Source organism: Cydia pomonella, chromosome 3, assembly GCF_033807575.1.
Source record: "Cydia pomonella isolate Wapato2018A chromosome 3, ilCydPomo1, whole genome shotgun sequence".
Classification (NCBI taxonomy): Eukaryota; Metazoa; Arthropoda; class Insecta; order Lepidoptera; family Tortricidae; genus Cydia; species Cydia pomonella.
Window position 1 is genome coordinate 3,193,482 of NC_084705.1, and position 23,173 is coordinate 3,216,654.

General features: G+C 39.7%; 2 protein-coding genes across 2 annotated transcripts; one reads left to right on the plus strand and one right to left on the minus strand.

Moving 5' to 3' along the window:
- Positions 1–3,016: 3,016 nt before the first annotated feature.
- Positions 3,017–9,402, minus strand: LOC133515799 (splicing factor 3A subunit 1). Its single transcript, XM_061848389.1, has 6 exons — positions 9,121–9,402; positions 8,525–8,689; positions 6,621–6,942; positions 5,092–6,374; positions 4,410–4,597; positions 3,017–3,333 (listed from the first exon to the last, which is right to left on the minus strand). The coding sequence occupies exons 1-6, from the start codon at positions 9,236–9,238 to the stop codon at positions 3,232–3,234; spliced, it is 2,178 nt and encodes a 725-aa protein (XP_061704373.1). The 5' UTR covers positions 9,239–9,402; the 3' UTR covers positions 3,017–3,231.
- A 122-nt stretch (positions 9,403–9,524) lies between these two features.
- On the plus strand, positions 9,525–18,957 carry LOC133515801 (activin receptor type-2B-like). Its single transcript, XM_061848392.1, has 5 exons — positions 9,525–9,866; positions 12,172–13,058; positions 13,575–13,942; positions 15,074–15,224; positions 15,729–18,957. Exons 1-5 carry the CDS (start codon positions 9,809–9,811, stop codon positions 15,876–15,878), a joined length of 1,614 nt encoding a protein of 537 aa, XP_061704376.1. The 5' UTR covers positions 9,525–9,808; the 3' UTR covers positions 15,879–18,957.
- Positions 18,958–23,173: the final 4,216 nt, after the last annotated feature.

Consider the following 23,173-nt stretch of genomic DNA (forward strand, 5'->3'; position numbering starts at 1 on the left):
ACTATTTCTTCCTGAGTCATGAATGTTTTCTATGTATTTAAGTATATTATATATATCGTTGTCTGTGTACCCACAACATAAGCCTTCTTGAGCTTAGCGTGGGACTTAATCAATTTGTGTAGGATTGTCTTTATACTATTTATTTATTTATTCTTAGTTTAAAGCTTCAAGGTCGTTTTGCAAAACTCCTTGCATCTACAGGGTTGTAGAATATAACTGTCACAATTTTTTCACTGGTCAGTAAAACGGTTAAATATAGATTTAGTGTGTCTGGTCTCTGCATTTAAGTAACTAACATTCAATAGGTTAAATGTTAATGTACCTTTTCTCAAACTTGCAATGAAATGTTGACATGACTTATTTCGAATTAGGTCCGGAAATATGTACTATGTGTCCGGTGCGATGAGTGAAGATGATATGTAAAGGAATTTCATACAGACTCAAGCCTCAGTCTTCAAGCAACCTTCTTTTTTTTTTCAAACGTCAAATTGTGACACAACGTCTTGTACATTCGTAATTTGTTTTTAGCTGTGTAAACCTACGAATAAAACAAATTGTCAATTTTTTTTAATTTAATTGCAAGCACTATACAAATTTCGGCGAGAAACAGGGTTGCCAGCCGCGTATCCTTATCGCCCTCGCCACGCTCGGCCGTCTATATCTACTTGGCCTGCAACCCTTCCTTTCCCGGCCTGTATAGTAATGTACTATTACTTAAGTGTTCCGTTATTTTGTATGGTAATTAATTTTTAGTTTGTGATCTAAGAATCTAACATTCCATGTGATTATCATACTTACAAATATTGTTAAGTTTAATATGAAGATTTTATATTGTATTTACACTTTATTTCTTAACCCCCTTATTCATAAACGTGTACTAAAGTTACGATGCCGCTAATAATCGTTTGTCCCTTTCCATCATACCAATACGTCGGAAAGGGATAAACGATTATCAGCGGCATCGTAACTTTAGTACACGTTTATGAATAAGGGGGTTATATACTACATCACAAGCATATCACTATGTAATGGTGTTTTTCAGTGCAATATTTAATTGTATATTTTACATTTTAATATATTACATATCTGTATATCTAACATGGAACAGTAAAGCTTTTGCAAGCTTGTATTTTTTAAGCGTTTTTAATAAAAAATATCATTTAATTTTTGTTTTTTATTTTCTAGTGTCCACTTTTACCTTCCACTGAACTGGCTATAAGTTTAAATCATTTCATTATTGGTAGAAGTAGCCAGAGTAAATAAAAAAAATATCACATACGAGTTATTACAAAACGTATTCTCAAATTACTTTCGTTTAAATATCTTGTATATAAGGGCAACGGTAATATTTGAACACAATTAGGCCCTAAGGGTTAATATAACAATCCTAGAGGACAGATTTGAGAAAAAAGAAAGATCGCATATACATGACACAGATCAATGAGAATTTAAAATAGAGGTAGAGCGTCATCGCTCGAAACGATGCCGCTATACCTTTGGCCTGTGCTCTATTATATGGCGCTACGATTTGTTAGACCTGTACCCCAAAAGTATAAAATTGTTGTAGTAATTCACCGAATCGCATTTCACCTTGAATGAAAAAGATATCACTGGATTTTTTTACTTGACGCACTTTTTCCCGTAGCCTTTGAACACAAGGAACAGAATCGCCATATACCAAAAAGTGTCCGACAAAAAACCATAAATAGGTGGCGCTACAACACCTAGAATACTTGAGAAAAAATCGAATCATAGACAGCGCACTTCACTCCGTCAATAACGCCTAAGTTCTTAGCTACTCTAGCGCTACTCGAGAGATTTGGAACTATTATTTATAGCTGACAACTGGACACTTTTGCAACAATTCTGCCTAAGGAGTTTCTGTTCCTTGACTCTACCTTCCATATAACACATATTAGCGAAAGAATAGGGAGCGTGCATGAACTGTAGGAGGCAGCACAGGAGCCGTCAGTTTTTGGCGCGAGGCGTAAATGTGATGTTTATTGTTCCGATGTAGCCCACAAGATGGCAGCACCTACTATGCACAAGAAAACACGTGATGTGTAAATGTACATGTATATAATTCCGATTCCGGCCACAAGATGGCAGACCCTCCAACGCGCACGGTCCCTATAAGGATAAAAGTCAAATGGCGTTCTAAAAGTTTTAATCATGTGTCGAAAGATGGCAGTAAATTTACTGTGGCTACAAAGTTTTCTTTGACAATCCACCTCTATTTCGAATTATTTTTGCACAGATTAAAGGCTGGTGCTGTAGCCACTCATACCAAGAAGTGAGAACGAAAGACCAAAATAGGCTGGAATGGAGAATGCTGCAACGACACCCTTCTCAGATTTGAGATATTTCCGTTGTCGATTTGAGATAAATATTTCCGCTGATGGGGACAGCTGCTAAAATAGGGAATGTTATGCGAAACTCTCTACCACAAAACAAGAAAATTGAAATTTCTTTTTCTAACCTCTATCACTCTTACAAATTCGAGCGATGAAGAGGCTGATAACTTAAATTTCGATTTCCGCGTTTCCCGGTAGGTCTTTTTTAAACAAACCGCCTTGATGAATCAATGTCATATTTTATTATCTTTGAAAACTTGTCAAAAACAGTTTAAGGCACAGTATGTATTAGTTACTCTATGGTTTACGAAAAACCTAGCGTAAAAATCTCAGGTTTTGTTCTCGACATTTTCCTCCGAAAGAAATTTTAGGATTTCGTATGCTAGGCGTCTGTTTACGGTGCTTTTTATTGCAGTTTTTCGCGCTGTTTGAAGAAACCAAGTTCTTATAAAAACCAGAATATCATAAAAGCAAAACGTCTAGACACAGGCAGTAATAATATTGAACTCATAAAAAACATCTAGGGTTAAATCCAGAGAGGAAAATGTCGAGAACGTTTGTATGGAAAAATAACTACTAATGTTTCCTCTTAATAGTGATGATCATAAAAACACGAAGAATGCTGGCAGTCAGTCAATGGTGGTATTAAATCAAACCGTATATTAATATCATGTGTTTTATTTAGTTTGCTAGTCCCACATTTTATTTCAAGATACAATTTTCTGTCATTTTACCGATTCAACGTTAAAGACAATAATATTTAAGTGCATATTTCATTATTTTTTCCCAAAAAATCTACTCTTCAATATAAGATTTTTGAATGCCCTACATAGTTTATGCACTTGAATGCCAGAATAAACATGAACGTCTATCTCTTTTACTTCTTGCGTCCTCCTCTCTCCTTCACTTGCAGTTGGATGACCGCGCCAGGCGGCACGTTGTAGTACGCCAGTGTGTTGCTGTCCTTGAAAAATAGACCCTGTGGACAAGAAAATAAAGTTAAAATTGCAATAGTTCGCTAGCCCCGTCCCACGTTGAAGGATCGGCCCGGAAGCCCGGGACTGCCGCGGACCAGGCCCAGACACTAAAGCGCCGCAAATATGCGTTCCTAACGGACCAATACGAATTTGCGGCGCTTGCCATAGAAACACTGGGCCCATGGTCGAGCGACACAAAGCAATTTATGAAGGAAGTGTCGGCCCGACTAATAGGTGTCTCGGGCAACCACAGGGCGGGCTCCTTCTTTGCCCAAAGATTGAGCCTGGCGGTGCAAAGGGGCAATGCTGCTAGCATCCTAGGGAGTATTCCAGAAGCGGGTAGCTTTGGGGAGGTATTTTATATTTAGTTTTTATAAATATATATAAGTGTAATATAAAAATATTTCCTTAGTTACATGTTAACATGTAAACATTCTTATAAATAAATATGTCACGTAGTTATTTCTTAGGCTTCAATATGAATATTATTGTGGTAGTTATGTTATATCAAAGAGAATTTGAAAAACTTTGTAGCTACAGTAAAATTACTGCCATCTTTCGGCACATAATTAAAACTATTAGAACGCCATTTGACGGATCCTTATTTCACTTATGTGTTAAATTTGTTAAATATCAAAAAGTGGCGCCAGATCAAAGGCCAAAGGTCAACCTCCGCACAATGGCATCGTTTTAATATTCAAATTTAACACATATCAGTGAAAGAATAAGGATCAAAGTCAAATGGCGTTCTAAAAGTTTTAATTATGAGTATTTTAGCAGGCGGTGTAAGTTAATCTATTTTCAACCCTAATTAATTGATGCAAAGTTGCTATTCCTTCGATAAAATATGTCATATTTAAGCGGCATAAGTGGGACGAAGCCTCTGAACGACTAACCTCGTACTGAAATCTTGAGGTCGGCGATGGACGCGCTCAGCGAGACGGGCAGCGGCAGCGCATGTCCGTCCAGGTGCCACGTGCGCGCTGGGAGTGCTATACTGACTGGTAAAGACCCGTAGCTTAGCTTATCATGTGCTCCGAAGGTTTTATGTGTTACGGCATAGAGTGATGTGACTTACCTCGTACTGCAGCTTCTGCTTAGCGATGGGCATGTTGGTGGAGCGCTGCAGCATGGTCTTGAGGTCGGCGACGGAGGCGCCGAGCGCGACGGACAGCGGCAGCGCGCGCCCGTCCAGGCGCCACTCCGCGCGCTCCGGTAAAGCCGGGAGTATGACGCTCACGCCTACGTTACCGCCTCCGTGGCGCGCTGGAAAAACAAACCAATTTAGTATGGGCCAGATTGTTGTTTTTTTTTATAGATGACTTCTCAATATGTGACCGCGGTCGGCAAAACGTTCCACGTTGTCGCTTACCACAAGGACGCCTTGACGTCTTTATGGCAAGCGATAAAGAGGGTCGTTTTGCCGGCCGCGGTCACACATGATTTCGTCATCGTACCGTCGTCGTTCATGGTGCCGTCAATATTTGTATTTGTGATGGAAGATTCGCCGAGTCTCGAGCAAACCAGTATAGTTAGGTTATTTTGGTGACAGGATTTGAAGTCTGAATCTTCCTTGAGGCGGAAATTTAAGGCTCTCAGGCGCACACACATACATGTTATAACGAAGACATAAATACTCTAATCTTTGCATTAAATATATCTAATCTGCTTCAAATATAATGCAAGTGATGCTAATTTTATTTTATTTCATAAAGAGTGATATTCTTTAGATATTGAAGAAAAATGCACCAGAAACTCACCTAACCACGCAGACTCCGGCTCGAGCGTATCCTCCGTCCTCGGGCGCTTCGCGGCCGGCTCCTCCTCCTCGACAGGCGGGGCGTAGTAGCCCGCCACCGGCGTCGCGATCAGCGGCGGGCGCGGCGCCATCGGCGGCAGCACCATGAGCGACGGCAGCGGCTGCAGCAGCACGGGCGCCGGCGCCACGGGCCGCGGCGGCGCGGGCGGCGGCGCCGGCCGGGGCGGCGCCGTGCGCGGCGGCGGCGGCGCCGTCACAGGCTTCGGACCGATCTTTTCCTTCTCCTCATCCGGTAACAACCCTTTGACTTTGTGGATCTGTTGGATCTGATCTTCAAGCGTGATATGAGCACGAGCGGCGCGCGTAGCCGCTTCGACGCTAGAAGTATGCCCGTCCCAAGTGACTCTATCATCGCGTCGCTTCTCTTCTTCGCCAATCTTTTTACCGATGGCCGTTTCTTCGTCACCGACACCGAAAATATCGGTACGGCGTTCGGCGAGCTGCTTGAGACTGGCTTCGATCGCGGCGCCTGGGGCGAGCGCCTCGTCGCGGTCGGATCGTTCAGCCGCCGCGCGATCTCGTTGTTCCAACCAGCGAGGATCCAGTAGACCGATGCGGACGTGATCGGCGACTTTGCTCGCTGGGATCTTCTCTCCAGTGATAGGGGAGACTAGCCATTCGTCGCCCGGCGGGGCGGGGGCCGGTCGCGGCTGCTTCGGATCGTATTGCTTAACAACGACGCGGTCCGGACGTGGTGGTAACGGCGCCTCTTCGCGGACAGGACGACGTGGGGGTGGAGGCGCTGGCGCGCGCTCATCCTCGCTCGACGAGCTGTCCTCCTCCATATCTTGAACGCGGGTATCATCAGGCCGCTGCTGCTGCGTGCGATCTTCCATAGTGGACAATTCCTCATCGCTTTCTGATTCTGATTCTGACTCGAGCTGCATTTCTGTATCATCATCGATAGGAGCAGTCACACCACGTTCTTGCGCTAACACTCTCGCTCCGACTTCAAGTGGTGTGGTCGGTGGTGGGAAGTCTCCAGGTTCCCCGGCTGGGTAGTCGACAGTTTCGACGACCACGAAGTCGTGCCAGTCGACGCAGGCGTAGGCGAGCCGTTCCCTTTCCACTCGGGCCTCGTCCTGGGCGCGGCGGCGCGCCTGGTGCGCGAGCCAGGCGGCGCGCCCGCGGGCCGCGTCGAGGGCTCCGGTCCGGATCTCCTGGCCAAGCTTTGCTGTTAGCTCCTTTGGTGGGAGTAAGACTTTGGTGTATTGTTCCAGTAACCTAGTACAAAATTAAGTAATTTAATTATATCAAGGAGGATCAAGCTTACTGGAAAGAGTTTCTGCGTTATTTCACTCACAAAACTTCTATTTGTATTAATAATCTCATTTTCAAGCAAGTTTATACAACGTTTCTGCCTGCTATACGAGTGAATTAACTGGGTCACAACTTATGAAGCTACATGTTCGTTGTTTGCCTTCTATTGTTAAGTTCATTTTAATAGTTTCCATTAATTACAAAACTTACCTGGTAAAGTACTGGAACAAAGAATGTTGCGGGCGAAGGAAGTCAAACTGATGATTCCTCTCCTCTTTTTTCATCAAGTCCGTCAAGAACTGCCTTCCATTCCTTGCCACGAACTGCGCCGTGAGCTTGACGATGTCCAACTCCAGGGCGGAGATGGAAGGCGCATCAGCAAGAAATTCGAAGTCTGGGGGAGGGTCGCGGGGCGGCGGGGGCTCGGCGGGAGCGGCAGCCTTGAGCAGCTCCTGCTGGCGCGCCGCTTGCGCCGGGGCCAGGGCGCCGCGGATACCTGGCGGGCCGCCGGCGGACGGTGGCGGGCCAGTGTCTGAGAGCATTGCAGATTATTACCTGTCATACTTTTGAAGAGTTGCCCGATTTGCCCAAAAATATTTCTTTATCAGAAGAGTCAATTAACTAACCTAAGTCTACACAATGTCTTTTTCAGAAAAAAATATGGTTTTGGAAGAAATTAAAAGGAAAATTATATGTCACAGAAAAAAAATCGAAACATTAATAGGTTACCAATGCTGGTAGCATTATAGAATGCATATTATGCTTGAATTTTTGGTGAATTCATTAAATAAGGAAAGTAGGTAATTTGTAGTATCTGACCGTAGTTTTCGGTTTCGGCATAAAAATTGTGGTTAAAAAACGCGCTTATGCTCGTTGTGTGGACCCGCCTTATGACAGAAAGTAGTTTTGGGTGTCTGGTCATATTTTGCGTATATTTTGTCATCCATCTAAATGTAAAAAGATTAATCTTTTAGTAGCTTCCGCTTTTTTCCGACGGCGCTTGCTGCTCTGCAATTCTTTTAACCCTTTTGCGCTTTTTATAGGTCCCTATATTGTATATTTTTCTGATATTTTAAACTGTGCCTATGGTAACGCCAGCTTGCTCATGAATTTTGCTAAGCAACAGGTTATTTTTCGATTTTAACAGCTGGATGACAATACTTTGGTTTGTGTATTGGCCGGGCTCCTTATCTGCCAGTATTTTGAAAAAGCTTCAAGCCTATTATGCCCTCTAAATGTTTTTATTATTTGTTTCATGTTTTGAGTTGGAAAATTTGAACATAATTATGATTCTGGCACTGTGTGCACCATGGTTGCACGGCTAACTTGCAATGTTGGAAATTAATTGACTCCATTGAGTAAAATATTTGACTATTAGGGAACAAATATGTAGCAATAGTAATGAGCTCTACACCAATTTTGTTGTTCTCAAGGAAAAGGTACCACATTGTCCCTTACTATAAGGATGCTCTGACACGTTATTCGTATAAAAATACAACCAAATTTCGTCCTTATGGTAAGCGACTATGTGGTACCTGTTGCTTGAGAATGTCCCAATTGTTCGGGTGAGGAAAACGCGTGGGTCGGCTCGGCTGGCGCACGTCTACCCTGCCCGTATTGTGCGTGAGGAAATTGCCTCGCGCGTATGCTCGCCCAGTGTGGACCCGGCTAATTACCAGATTATAAGAGGTGTACAAATGTCTGCTTAGTAAAATGAATAGGCTTTATTGAAGCTTGGTAGATTATGATCTCTTAAAATTGAACTAAAAATACATTTTATTTAAGGTTGTTTGTACTTGTTTTATTTTGTACAACCTACACAAATTATAGATATTTCATTGTTCATATGCCAAAAAATAACAGTCCAATGTACCATTGATATTTTATTCCGTAACTTTAATGTCTACAAATGTTTCGATTTCAGCCAAAACTAGAACCAAAACCGAACCTTCGGTTTCAGGAAAAAAAAAAACATTTTCACCACACCAGCATGTAAGGGCTTTCTTTATTCTTCAAAAACTGATGATAAGGTTGCATGTTGCCATGTAAGAAAAAACTATAGTTAAGTGGTCCCTTATCACTAAAAGGTAGTGAACAACTATTTTATACCATACCTTTCCCTTCCCTGATTTCCTTGACCTTGTGCTGATAGTAGGCATGATACGGGTCTCCAGAGTTGAGGAAGTTGAATTTAGGGTTCCCGAGCTCATTCTGTCGGATACGCGCCTCAAACTCCGGCCCGTTGCGGGCCACGAAACTTGCTGTCTTATCCACAATATCTTTGGAAAGTGGTTAAGGATCTTGGTTGGGCTGGAACTTAATTTGTTACAAAAATAAAGTATGATAATATAACTATCTTATATTATCAATGCTATGCAAGAGAAGGGACTATAAGAGTTCCATATTTCTCCATAATACAGTTGAAAACAGTATAAATAGTAGGATGAATATAGGCGGATGATTCTAAACAAATTATAGACATTAAAATTAGTTTTAAGAAAGTTTGTGACCAATTATTTCAGTTTAAGGGTTTATTTTTTCAATATATATTTATCATTCGTATTAATGAAATAGCACAGTATAAGATTTAGAGTCATATGCAAATAAAATAGGCGCAAAGCATAAATCTAGGTTATGTTTGAAAAACTGTTGCTGTTGCTACTTCACATAACAAATCGCCTAAGTTGATAGTTGGTGATAAAAAGGATACTCCTGACTTCAGGTGGTGGGTAAATGATCCCGATGACCGGCGGCGGGGGCGCCTGAGGCTCCTCCGGCGCCGCGTCTATCGGCTGCCCCGGAGGACCCATCATGTCTATTGAAGGCATGATGCCAATAAACTGGCACCTGAAGTGGTTTCTTTACACTATTCACTTTCTGATTTAATCTTGTGAGCTAGATATTATCTAAATACTTTACGCAATTGAAAGACATAAGTAAAATACACTCACCAACACAACGCTAGTACGTTGGCTGTCAGTGTCAATTAGATTTGCAATATGGCGTCGCATGCGAAGATCAAAAACGTTTTAAATTGTGACTCAAACATGCTAGCATTATGCATATAAAAAATTTCAACTGGCAACATTCACATTGCAAATGTCAAAAAAGGGAAGCTTTCCGTGTATCCACTTTATTTTCGGAATTAAAATTAAAGTTGACTCGATTAACGTGATTGCCTAGATTTATTATGTTGTTTGTTCGCCTTTGGACTTCCCGTACCTAATACTCTATGGGATTGTGTATTAAGTGGTCCGAGATTGAGAGGAATCTTATGTGCGTTGTTTGTCTGTCATATACTTATGGCACGGAATTCCTAAATAGACTTCTATGTCGGGGGATAGAATAAAAATAACATCGGTTTGCGTCGAAGGGTCAGTGAGCGGCGGAGCCTGATCATGGCTACGTTCATCACGATGGCGACTAAGATATGCTTTGCAACGTGGTTTATTCTTGGTAAGTAACGTTTTGAGTAAACAAAATAAATGTGACTGCTAGCCGCAAAGTAAAGGCGCTATATTTGGAAATTGGACTGTATGTGAATATATTTATATATCGGTCGCGTTATCTGCAGTGATTGTGAGATATGTTAACTTTGTTAGTGAAGATAAATCTCAAAGTATTGAAGTGGATTAGTTTTTATTAGCCCCTTATATAGTTCTTGATTATGTTTGATGCTGAACCTGAAGGGCAAGCATAACTTTATGCCTATAATGTGTATACTTCATACACTGGTTCATCTATTTTTAATCTTGGTTTTAGTAGCAATGTTTGAATTTGCATCATTTATGTAAAATAGTGGCTGACCCATTTGTACAGTGCTGTTTGTATTGGGCTGGGATAGATTATGCCTTATTCAAGATACCGGTCCTTAATAAAACATTATGAATTGGACTTCCTATTTCATTTGATCACACAAATAGGGTTTTTATAGTGTATTAGATGCTTGTGCTTAGGGTTTAGAATTTTAACATATTTAGTTACTAAATCTTTTGATTTATATTAAATCTTGTCTAGGATTAATATAGAACTGAATATTTTTGCAATTTTAATACTTGCAGGACTTTTTTCTGTGGCCAAAAATAGCAAAAAAGAACTTTATTGAAGTCTCTCAGTCTGTATGTTTGTATGTAAGATGCAAATAGATGCCATACTCAAGTTTTACTTGGTAACCTTTAGGGTCCTACGTTTTTTAACCTCATCTGTGTTCAATAATCCTGACTGATTGTTTAGTCATCATATAGCATTTTTTTCAAGACTATTTTTCTGCTCTATATGGCATTACTAAGGTTTGATCACACACATTTTGACCCATCACACACATGAAAGGTTTAATGTGTGAAGTTTTTGGAAATGACTTCTCTAAGGCTAGGTTCATATTGCGTAAATTTTTCCCGTATACTGTAGGGGTCATCCCACACAATTTTCATTATTTTATTATGCTTTTCCCCCTTCTTGTCACACTAGTAGGGCTAAGACTTTCAGCTCTTTATCACTTGTCACCATGCCTGTCATATTCTAACAAGTATGTAAGCGTGAAAGTGACAGGCATAGTGACAAGTGATAAAAATGGAACCATGCTGCCACTGCTGGTGCCTAGTGTGAAGTCACATATTTGGCTATGTTGTTTTCTATGTTGCTGAATTATCCAAGTATTATTATTTTAATAAAAAAATATTTTAAATAAAAACAATTTTAGAAATTTAATGACACAAAACCGATTAGGAATTAAGAATTCTTGAATAATAACAATGTATCATTGCAATAGCCTAATAACTGTACAGTAGATACAAAGAAATCAGAACAATGTTTAGTTACAGTTGAAGTTAAAGTGACATCACAAAATTGGTGAATCCCCCTCCCCCTTGTCACAAAATGTCACATTTTCTTGGCCCCCTCCCTCCCCCTAAACGTGTCATGTAATTAATGGATGACTCCATTTTTGCTGTCACTAATTTATTCAATAAGAAATCCCTATATGATATAAGGGGAAAAAAAATATGTGAACTTAAAAGTTCAAAAAATTGTTCCCCTTTTTAACTTGTACTTGGTTGGAATTGAACTTTCCAATCTTGGTATGAGGGGTCCAAGTGGAATGAATAAATTTTCTGTGCTAACTATACATATTATAGAAATACACTGTACTAAAATAGTAAATTCAATGAAAATCTGACCATTATAGAATAGAATAATATTTATTCAGGCAACACATCTATTATTACAAAGAAGAAAATACATTAACAACAACAAGAAATAAAAAATAAAAAGGGAAAGTAGAAGAATACAAAACAGACAGATAAGGATGTGAGGCTGTAATGATCTCCAGTGCAGTTATCTGGTTTTTACCTATTTATCTTTAGAGTAAGCAGTGTGGTAATGATAATATAAATGCAGATAGTAAACATGGACATGAGAACTGGATCTACTGGACCATCAAAGTGCCTGATTATCAAGATTTAACTGTAGTATAAAAAAAAAACATGAATTCAAAATATTTAAAAAAAAAAATAGTTGGGTCCAAAAAAAGTATAATATTCTCTTGCAAATTTATTAATTACACTGTGTGTCAAAATCAAATACTATTTTTTAAAGAAATGAATACCAACTGGGGACAACTAGGCTTTAATGGGGTGACTATAGTTTCCGAAGAGCAACTTCTATTAAATGTTGTTGATATTTGTCCTCAAATTTGAAAATAATTAGTACACAAGTTCTAAGAAAGTCATTGCACATCATATTGAATTACAATTGTTTTTTCTAGGTTTCCATTCAGTTCTCGGTCTACCACCACAGGAAGAGCATCTCCCGCCCCGTCCGAAAGATGGCGGCGTCGAGACGCGCTACTGCGCTTACTATAACGGCTCTCCACCAATATGCGATCCCAGCGACCCCACCTGCGACCCCATCCAAAAAGAGGACTGCCAACCTGTCGAAAAGGACAAGAGCAACCACTGTGTCCAGTTATGGCACTACAACACCACAACAAACACCTCAACACTACAGTTTAAAGGCTGCTTCCTGGACACAGTCTCTTGCAGCGACAAACCCACACCATGCCGAACACACAGCGCAAAACTCTTACTACTACACTGCTGCTGTGAAGGCGATATGTGCAACACTAATGACACATTCCCTGGTTTACCGCCTCCAGATTCAACCGATGCGCCTCATGAGGAAATACCGATGGAACGGATACCTGGATCTGATGATGATACTAAAGCTATCATTGCTTATACTTTGACACCGTTGTTCATACTTTTCATTGCTCTCGTCGGCTGCTATCTGCTGTATAGGCGGCGCAAAGGCAGCACATTTGCTGAGCTTGCGAATGGAGAAGGATCTCTATCTAGGCCTCCGTCTATGGGGGTTGGAATGGATACTGAGCCTGTGGACCTGGTTGGCCTTGTAACCTTATGTGAAGTCAGGGCTAGAGGGCGCTTCGGGGCCGTGTGGCGTGCTCAGCTCGGTCAGAAAGACGTGGCCGTCAAGGTATTCCCGCTGCAGGACAAGCAGTCCTGGCTGGCCGAACAGGAGATCTACAGGCTCCCGAGAATGGACCATCCAGATATCTTGCATTACATTGGTGTGGATAAGAAAGGAGACAATCTGCAAGCCGAGTATTGGCTCATCACTGCATATCATGAGAAGGTTAGTATTTTGAAATTCTTCAGAAGTAATTTTTAATCTAGCCCAATTTTGCAAAACAGGCTCTAAATGAAGTTACTCATTATGGAGCAAAACATGTCAAACATTTTTCGACTTAAAAAAAAACGTTTCCCTCAGGGAAGATTATTTATTAACTATCGCAAAAATAACGTTTACCTTTTGTTTATTTCATAGTGAATAAATTTCACTATACGTATAAATTTACATGCGACAGCAAAAATGTTTAAAAATAAATGTCTACGTACATTCTAACATTCTAATGGCAATTAAGTACCTAAGGACAAAGTTTGACCTGCTTATCATGGCTAAATATCGCACGCTTATGGGCGGTATTATCTCTATTAGCTACCATAAATTACCTCCCCCAATTGTCTAATCAAACTCTTTATACCTATATTCGTACAAAGTTTGTAAGGTTTAGAAAAACTTTCTTTCCTCATGACTATCGAATAGTCTAAGAATAGTCTGCAGTTAACTAAACATTGAGACTTCCCACAGGGCTCTCTCTGCGACTACCTAAAAGCGCACACCCTCAGCTGGCCGGACGCCTGGCGCATCGCAGCGTGCGTGGCGCGTGGACTGGCCCACCTGCACGAAGAGGGCGGGGGCAAGCCCGCCGTCGCTCACCGCGACTTCAAGTCCAAGAACGTCCTTCTAAAATCCGACCTGTCTGCCTGCATTGCCGACTTTGGCTTGGCCTTGGTGTTTGTAGCTGGCCATGGCTGTGGAGATGCACATGGACAAGTGGGGACGAGGAGATATATGGCCCCTGAGGTGTTGGATGGAGCGATCAATTTCACGAAGGACGCGTTCTTGAGGATAGATATGTACGCGTGCGCGCTTGTGCTGTGGGAGATCGCTTCGAGGTAAGATTTTCTTAATTCAACCTGTCGGCCTGCATTGCTGACTTTGATCTAGCTTTAGTTGTTTGTGGCTGGGCATGGTTGTGGAGATGCACATGGACGAGTGGGGACGAGGAGATATAGGGCCCCTGAGGTGTTGGATGGAGCGATCAATTTCACGAAGTACGCGTTCTTGAGGATAGATATGTACGCGTGCGCGCTTGTACTGTGGGAGATCGCTTCGAGGTAAGATTTTTATAATCCAACCTTGATACTATAATTTTGCCTTGGTGGTTGTTGGACATAGTTGCGGCACATGGGCAAGTGGGGACGATAATATGGCGCCTAAAGTTTAGGATGGCGCGATCTTTACGAAAGACGCGTTTTTGAGGATAGATATGTACGCGTGCGCGCTTGTGTTGTGGGTGTGGGAGATCGCTTCAAGGTAAGATTTTATAATTCGACCTGTCGTCTGCATTGCTGACTTTCGCCGTAGTATTTTAGCTAGGCATGACTGTGGAGATGTCTGTGGGCAAGTAGGGAGACGAGAAAATACTTGACCCAATAAAATACAGTACAAAAATGTATTTTATTAAAGATAGAGGCAGACAACATGCAATATTATCGCTATAAAGCGGTAATTTATCCTCTAGACAACCTTTTGATAGCGGCATCAAAGATTTTTTTCAGTAAAAAGAGTGGGTGTTGCATAATCATCATACCAACTTCAATACACACAGTATTACGATAAATTATTGAAACATTGTTTATTTCACATGTGTATTAATGTAGATTAAATAGGTCCAGTCAGCAATCCAACCCAAAAATTTAACTCGTCCAAACGGTGTATTCCCATTTGTCCCGCCGGGCACAGACAGTAATAAGTGTTTTCATATAAATCATTCCCATTTGTCTCCACCTCAAGTAAGCTGGCAGTGACGAGGGGCGGGCACGTGGGAATACACCATCAATACGAATCATGTAAGTCAAATCTCGAGGGATCTACTAGTAGCCAACGAAGAGTTCCACTATCCTTCTGGTTCCATCATCAGATCAGTTCGTTGCTATAACGCCCTAATGTCGGAAAGTCCAGATGCAATTATGCCCATTTCGTAAAGACCGTCTATCAGGTATCAGTTAAGTAAAATGTTCCAGATGTGATGAAGGTGGAGTTGAGCCCACAGCGCAATACAGGCTTCCTTTAGAGGAGGAGGTCGGGCCTCACCCTGGGCTCGAAGAGATGCAGGAGGCGGTGGTCCAGCGGAAACTGCGGCCCGCCATCCCGCCGCGGTGGAGAGAACATCCCGTGAGCTGCCTTTTCTCATTGTTGCTTCTATTGTCTATGTGCTAAGTTGGAGGTGGGAGAAATATTATCAACGCAACGCATAACATAGTGAAAATATGAATTTTAAATGTGCGCGTCCAACGCGGTCGGAAGTGTGAGAGAACTAGACAAAATCTTAAGCAGTTAAAGTTGGCTCACGATGACGCGTAGATTTGTCAAATCTAACCTTCAATAACATGACATTACGATACAAGGCACACGTCGTTAATGACACGTTCTAAACATATCGTTACCCGGCATATCATAGCAGTATTAGTATAAAATAGCTATTAATATAGCCGAGGGAAGTATACTTTCGGAGATATACGAATAACGTAAAAACCAACGCTATCGCTAAAACTTCCGTCGCAAGTTTCGCGCGGCGTGCCTGATCTTTTGTTCCTTTCTAATTCCCTGGCTTCACGCACCATCTTAACTGAAATTAAATTCAAACATGAATAAGTATAAGATACTCTCATTCTCCAGGGCCTCAACGTCCTCTGCGACACGATGGAGGAGTGCTGGGACCACGACGCGGAGGCGCGCCTGTCCGCGTCCTGCGTGCTGGAGCGCGTCGGCGCGCAGCGCCAGGCCGCCGCCGACACCCCCCTGCTCATCCACGACCTCGCCTGCTGACACACGCCCCTCATACACTTCTAGATCTGTGAGTCGGTGCTGTCTTTTATATAAGGTTTGAGTGGACAATGGTATTAACATTCTTAAGAGTCACGCGCCATACAACCAAACTTACGCTCTCATTTTAAACCAGACCTATATGGTTTCGTTGCTAGAAATTGTAATGTATAGAAATTAAACCGAGTAGAAATTTATCACACAACAAAACTTCCACACGCGTTTTTACTTTGTATGACAATTTTTAGCCACTTAAACCACACCGCCAGACATTGCTATATGCATGCATGTAAATATTCATGCCAAGTTTTTTGTAATTTAAACATGTTGTTTTAAAATGAAAACGTTCCTTTGGGGTGGCTTTTTGGCGGCGAATTGGTGTTATTCTTGCGGCGAGGTATATTTCAGTAATCATGGACGTTGATACTAACAGAAAAACTCTTGGAGGGCCTTTGAAATAGGTTTACTAATTGTCAGTGAACTGTGTGGACATAGAGTGGACTAGTGAGTGAATCTAAGGACATTTACGCCTTGTAAAGATAAAGATGTGTTTTTAGGCAAAGATGTCCTTATTATCAACTACTAAAGGTGATTTTTGCCTGAAAATCTTATACATTTGTCAAGTGCTATAATATGAAACGAATTTTTCCTAAAGTTTTGACTGTTTGTGAAGTGGTAGCGCGTGAATTGTGGCAGTTTTGGTCCCCTTATAGGTTTTAAACTTATGTTTAAGCTTTTGCAGCTAAAATAAAATCACTTGTATTTCCCACATTATTTATGTTTTTCTTGTATGCTTTTTGAGGGGGTGACGAAAAAATATTTATATTTTTGACGTCAACTGTAAAGTTATCGTAAAATATGAGTGCATCAACAACAACATGTTCACAACATGTTACAGATGATTTGGAAAACCTATAACAACTATATTTTACTCACAATAGTAGTCCAAATAAATGACAATTATTTCATTTCATAGGCCTATTTGATTGAGAAATCTAAGAATTACATAATATTTTGCTCCGACTAAAATATACCCAGATTAAATAATATGAAATAGCAAGATGATAACATTTAATTCAATTAGTAATATGATTCTAAGTTGCTGATTGTAAGTGTCATATTACAGTTTATTTGTCATGCTTTATTTGTGTATTTACATTCTGTTATTTCTGAACATCTGTTATAAAATCGAGTTTTGTAACTTCAAAGAATCAAATTGATTCATGATCTACATAAGTTGATCGTTTGACCATGTTATTGATTTGTAATTTTTTGCTTATTAAATCAATACTTTAAAATCGTTACATGGATAACTTTAGTGCAATAATTTCGTGCTAAACGTTGGTTTTTTTATCCTAACTGAAATCGTTTTGTTATTGCTATTGCTATTGTATAGAAATATTTTCAAAGAAATGAATTTGTTTAAATATTTATTTTGATATAAGGTATGCCCGGGTAAGACCGGACTATATTTCGGCGAGTTGAAAGGGCGTCACAATTTTTATTATTATTAATTTAGTGAGAACTTTAACCACCGAATGTTAAATGCAAATGAGAAAGAAGAAAACAAGCTTAGTGCCCCTAAATAAAATAGTTTAGGAGTAATCTATACTCAAAGTTGAATACATTTTTTTAAAGACACCAAACCTTCTTGGACTAATTGCTAATTATACCTCTAAAGCAAGGGATTTCAAGTTTATCACATTTTTTTTAAACTTTCGTAACACACGACTGACACGACTGAGCGGTTACTACAATATGGCAAGAGGGGCGGGATGAAATGGCGTTACACATTGTATTGCTAGTGATGTACAATAAATGCCATTTGTGGTAGCAATTGCGGTCATACGATCTTACCATGCATCCGATCTTATCCGGGTATCCCTTAAGTTATCATGAAATGGAACTGTTACGTTTAAAACCGATTCTTAAGTAACGGTATTCAGGTACAAAATCAGTTACTAAAAGGCGACTACAAAATACAAATGATCATTCATGGAATGTATATTATGTCATTATGTGTAATGACTTTAAAATTTACTGGGATTTGGAAATTTTAAAAGAAATATTGTTGTGTAGAGATTTGTGTGTGATTTGGTAAATAATATCACATTTATATGAATAAGACACGATGCAATGAATACACTATCAAGTTTTCCAATCTATAGTCAGCAGCTAAAACCAGGTGGAACAAATGTGTGCTCAGTTTTGTAAGACCAGAAGGCGCCAAAGTGTTAGAGCGAGAAAGGTAATTAGGCATAACCCTTTCACTCTTACAAATGATTGTTTCTTGCTATTTCAAATCTACAAGTAAGGCAGTCTAGAGCTCGTTTTACCTGCTGACTGTATTGACTTTGTATTTAAGGGATCAAATATCACCAGATGGCGGTATTCTGACACGCACAATCAAATGTTTGTTGAGTGACACCAATGGTTACATGTCGCATTAAAATGTGAACTATATGATAACCTGATGTTCCCAAACTGCGAGAGTTCCAAATCTTAACACCGCGGACAGAGCGTCCGCGCAGCGCTGGTTGTAGATTCTAGCAGCTAGAGCTACATTAATGTATCTTCATTTCTTCATCAAGCCGTTTCAAAATTCAAAAAAATATTCTGCAAGTAGGCCTTAAGGGTTCTTTTATAAGTCAATACAACATTTATAGTAACATCATATAGTGTCATGAAAAAAAAATAACATTTATAAATACAACAGCCAATACCAGGGTAAACATTACATTATAATAATCTTAAAATAAATAATTACTATAATCAATAGAGATGTATATTAGTCTCTATGGTTAAAAATACATACATTAAATCTGGAGATGTCGTTTAAGTGCATGGCGACCCTAACAATGAATTCATTTATAATTTCTCCATGCAATTTCGCAGCTCACATGCATGCATGTACGTGTAAATATCACTACTAACAAGTTTGGGAACTCCTGCGTTAAACTGGTTACGTCAAAGTAGCGACATCTAGTGATTTGGAAACTAAGGAATTGAGGTACGGCACACCAAAATCGCAATATCAAAAGAGATATATTATTAATGTATTATATTAATGTTTGGACGTGTACATCTTAGTTACGTCTGGTTTGTAGCTTAGTTTATATTTTGTACCTTAATGCGAACAAAATAACGACGATATTTCAAAGGTCTATCTGGTACTGACATACCTAAAAGGGTATTGTGTTTTGAATATCAACTTTATTCTGTTTGTGTAAGGTAGAAAATCAAATGTATAAAAGCCATCGGTTAATCACAAACTAGATGTAATTTATCTATAAATACGAAGTACCCCTATTTCAAGTGTAAAAATATGGGTGCGCACATACTCAAAAATATGTCCTATAGCTCTTATGTCGGTGAATCAAGAACTATGGGGCATATTTTTGACTGTACTTTAGAATTATTAGACGTTTTATATTGAGATACCTTTCACTAATAAAGATAGAAACCTAAACTAATAATTGGTTTCATGTTAAGGTCGCACTTTCATGCCTTAGAATTCTGACAAAGACAGATTATTGTCAAATTACATCTTCTCGTGTGTCCTACATTGTCTAATTCCGCCTTTAGGTAATTAGTAAACTATGATGTAAATACATACCTATGAAAAAAAAATTAGCTTGGTCACCACCATTTGCGTTTACACTCTTTACTTTGGAAATTTACCTATATAATAAGTGTATAAATGTCATATACGAAATAAATAGTGACCAAGGCTCCAGCGCCCAGGACTGGGATCGGGTCACCGTCTGCATTCGCAGCAGACGTCAAAACAAATAGGCTACCCGGATCACGGCGGTACCAGTAGAAATTTCTCGAGTATAGACAAGGTGGTGGCCTTGCATGCCCTCGTGAGGTTCATGTACATTAGAATGTACATATCAAGTTCACGCTCTTTTTACAAGAAATAATATCAACTAAATCGTTCCGTTCAATCTGTAAAAACATGTCTCGATATCGCGCGGCGGCCGCGCCTGCGTTGTCCCACCGCGGCAAATCTGTATCTGGATCGCGAGCCATTTTTGGCACCATCTTGAACTATAGCGCGGCAAGCGATCCGACGATCAACCAGTTTACAGGCCGCTACCCATTGCGCGCGGGTACCCAATGTTATATTTTTTAATTATAAACTGATCGGCGACTAGTCACACCTGATGGAAAGGGCCTAAGATGGAGCTGACCGGTTCAGTAGTAGCCTATTCACTCTTGCTTTAAAGAGACCGAGGTCATATTTATCACGGAATACAGATTGCGGGAGCGCATTCTATAGCTTGCCGCGCGATATCGAGACTAGGCTTTAGAAAATCATTACATTTATTCAATCAACTTAATACAGATATTATGAAAAATGAACGATGTACTTTGGGCCTTGCGAATCTAAGAGTTACTAGTTTATATCTCATCAGATTTTGACTAGCGATGAGACGCGGTGTTATAATAAGTCAAGTCGATACTGACTACACAGGTTCAAAACAACACTCCTTATCAACAAATTGATCAACATTAAGGGGCACACTGCATCCGATTTGCACGTCCGACGTGCGAGCGGGATGTCGCCATAATACGCGCATAAAGTTGTCTCGCTCAAACTACGGAGCGACATGTAAATCGGGCGCTAAGCGTGAAGCTAATTTTACCGAATGAACCGAACTTGACCTTTTTTGTGTTACCTGTGTAATCAGTATTGAACTTTAAGAAGATGCCATAAGGTGTAATTTGCACCGATACGCTAAATTAATTTAAAGCTTTATTAATAAACAGCGGCTTTTATTCATGAATTATCGAAGTTTAGATAAATATTTTTTTGTATACTAATATAGTTTTTACAATTATATTTTTTCTTATATATAAGTTAAGTTTATTTAGTTTTAGTTAGTGGGGTTCCCATAGAGAAACATATCTTGCCAACTATGAAGTATAGTGTCTATTAGAGCGTGAATTTTGTGTTGTTAAGTGACATTATTACTAACAATGAACTCGCGTAAATTTACTTTTATTTATTTGTCCCGATGACGTTTCGAACGTGTTACAGCACTGTAGCATTGACTATCGGTATCATCGGGGGACAGCGATACAATTATGTGTGCGAAAGAGATAGAAAATTGGGGGTCAATGAACGAAATCATTCGAGTTTAGCGTTCTTACTTTAGCAAACCAAGAGAATAAATATTTAAAAAAAGTAACTTTACGCGATCAAGTATAATAATCAAATATGGATGTTTTGGGGACCCCATAGGTAAGACTGGCATTATTTTGTACGTTTTTAATACTTTTGCTCATCATTCAAACTATGAAAGCAATCGATTAGGTTTAGTGTTTGAGCTAGTCGCTCGTAAGATAAATTTGGGGTAAATTCTTAAACTAATTTTAAAAATAAGATCAAGTAAACTAATTGGTATATCATACTACCTTAAAACTTAACTCGGACGGTTAGCGAGGTGGATGTACTTTTTCTAAAAAAAATCGAAGACCTGATTAGGCGGGTCCACACAGAACGAGCATACGCGCGAGCGTCTACATTGGCTGGTTTGTGCGTGAGGAAATTACCTCGCGCGTATGCTCTCTCTACACACCCGCCTATTCTCACAGATCGTGGTGTTTTTGGATTCTTTCAACTCAGAATCCCTAGCATATTCAATCCTGATGCTAAAAAAATGTCCCAAAACTTTGTTTGAAAATTATAGTTTCCACTATGTCACGGGCATACAAGTGAAACATTTTTCACACAAAAACGTGACGTAATGGAACGAACATTTTGGGACATCTTTAAATGGTAGGATGGAAATGTCGACTCTGAGTAGAATGAGCCAGAGAATGTGTCTAGATTTGTAAGAATCAGATTTTCGATATTTATTTTAGAAAACTGCTAGATGTGCAAATTTTTAACATGTTCGATGGCGGTATTTACGCTGATACCCGTACTGCTAAATCTTAAGGAAAGTCTCTTGACATGTAAGCCAATACTGCCGCCGAACGTGGAGAAGGTAGCTTAAATTGGGACTAAATAAAATTTTTGTTTTTTTTTTTTATGGCGCAGCAGACCCTTACATCTTCTCACATATCGTCTGAGTTGAGAGCGGTAGGCCTATTAGACCGATGTTTGTGACTTACAAGCCTAACTTGAACGGCCTAGGACTGGTTTCTCGAAACTTTGTACTGCTGCCAACAGATATACCAGAGCGGCCAAGATGCACAAAAATATCTCAACATGCACTTTGAAGTTAGCGAAGAACTCGGTTGTCGCTTGGACAAAAATGCTTTTGTATGTCCTGATGTTCTCCTCTACAGATCACAATTCTTAACCGATTCTCGTGAAATTGTATATACACCGTGTTATTTTTGATTTCCGTTAATTTCAAGGGTGCATTCTTGGCTTAAATTAAGCAAGTTTCTCAAAGACACGGGTATTCTAATTAACTCCATTTCGGAGATTATCAATAATTTATTTTTATGTTATAAGGCCCTCACGAGCGTATACACTTGCCTTAGAGCCTATTTGATTAGTGTTGTAGTACGAGTGTGTACATTTACTACTAAATTTAAATACTATCTCGGACGATTGATGTTCGAAATGACAATGATATGTCAAAGTCTTCAATTGTTTGTTACAACAACGCTATAAGCAACATTTAATTTTTAAAAAAGTATATTTTTTTTTAGTTTTTAAATTAACTATGCCATTTCATTTCCTTAACCGTACTTACCCATACCCCGGAGTTAACGGAATTCAATAAAAACGATGTAGATTTAGGTAATAGATTTTTGTCGATCCAGTTTTTGGATATTTTTCAAAAAGCCATATATTTATCTAGTTTTAAGTTATGCTCGCGAGGCTTTGTTTTGTTTGTGTTCAGATCTTTGTGAACACCTGGGCCGGGCCGATATATCTGATGGCGACTGTACCCTTTAAAACTAGTGGAAGTCCCTTTCTAATAAAAAGAGTTAAAAAGAGACTTCGCTATCACAAATTTCGTGAAACCTGTTTAAGTATCGACTATAAGAGCATTTAAATAGAGTCCAGATAAAAAATAAAGAGTTTGTGAAGTCTAGCTATCAGAATAGATCACGTAGAATGTATGGATGTCACTTACTAACATTTATCACTGATAATACTTGTTCTCTGATGTTTACAGACTTAAAAAAAGTAAGCTTCGATAGATAGATGTTGTGTTTGGGCATAGATAATTCCCGCTTTCCACTGCGAGCGGAAGTTCGCAGTGGAAGGCGGGAGTCTCCGTTTGGAGTCCGCTAAGCCAGTGGTGGGGCAAGACCAAAGTTTTATG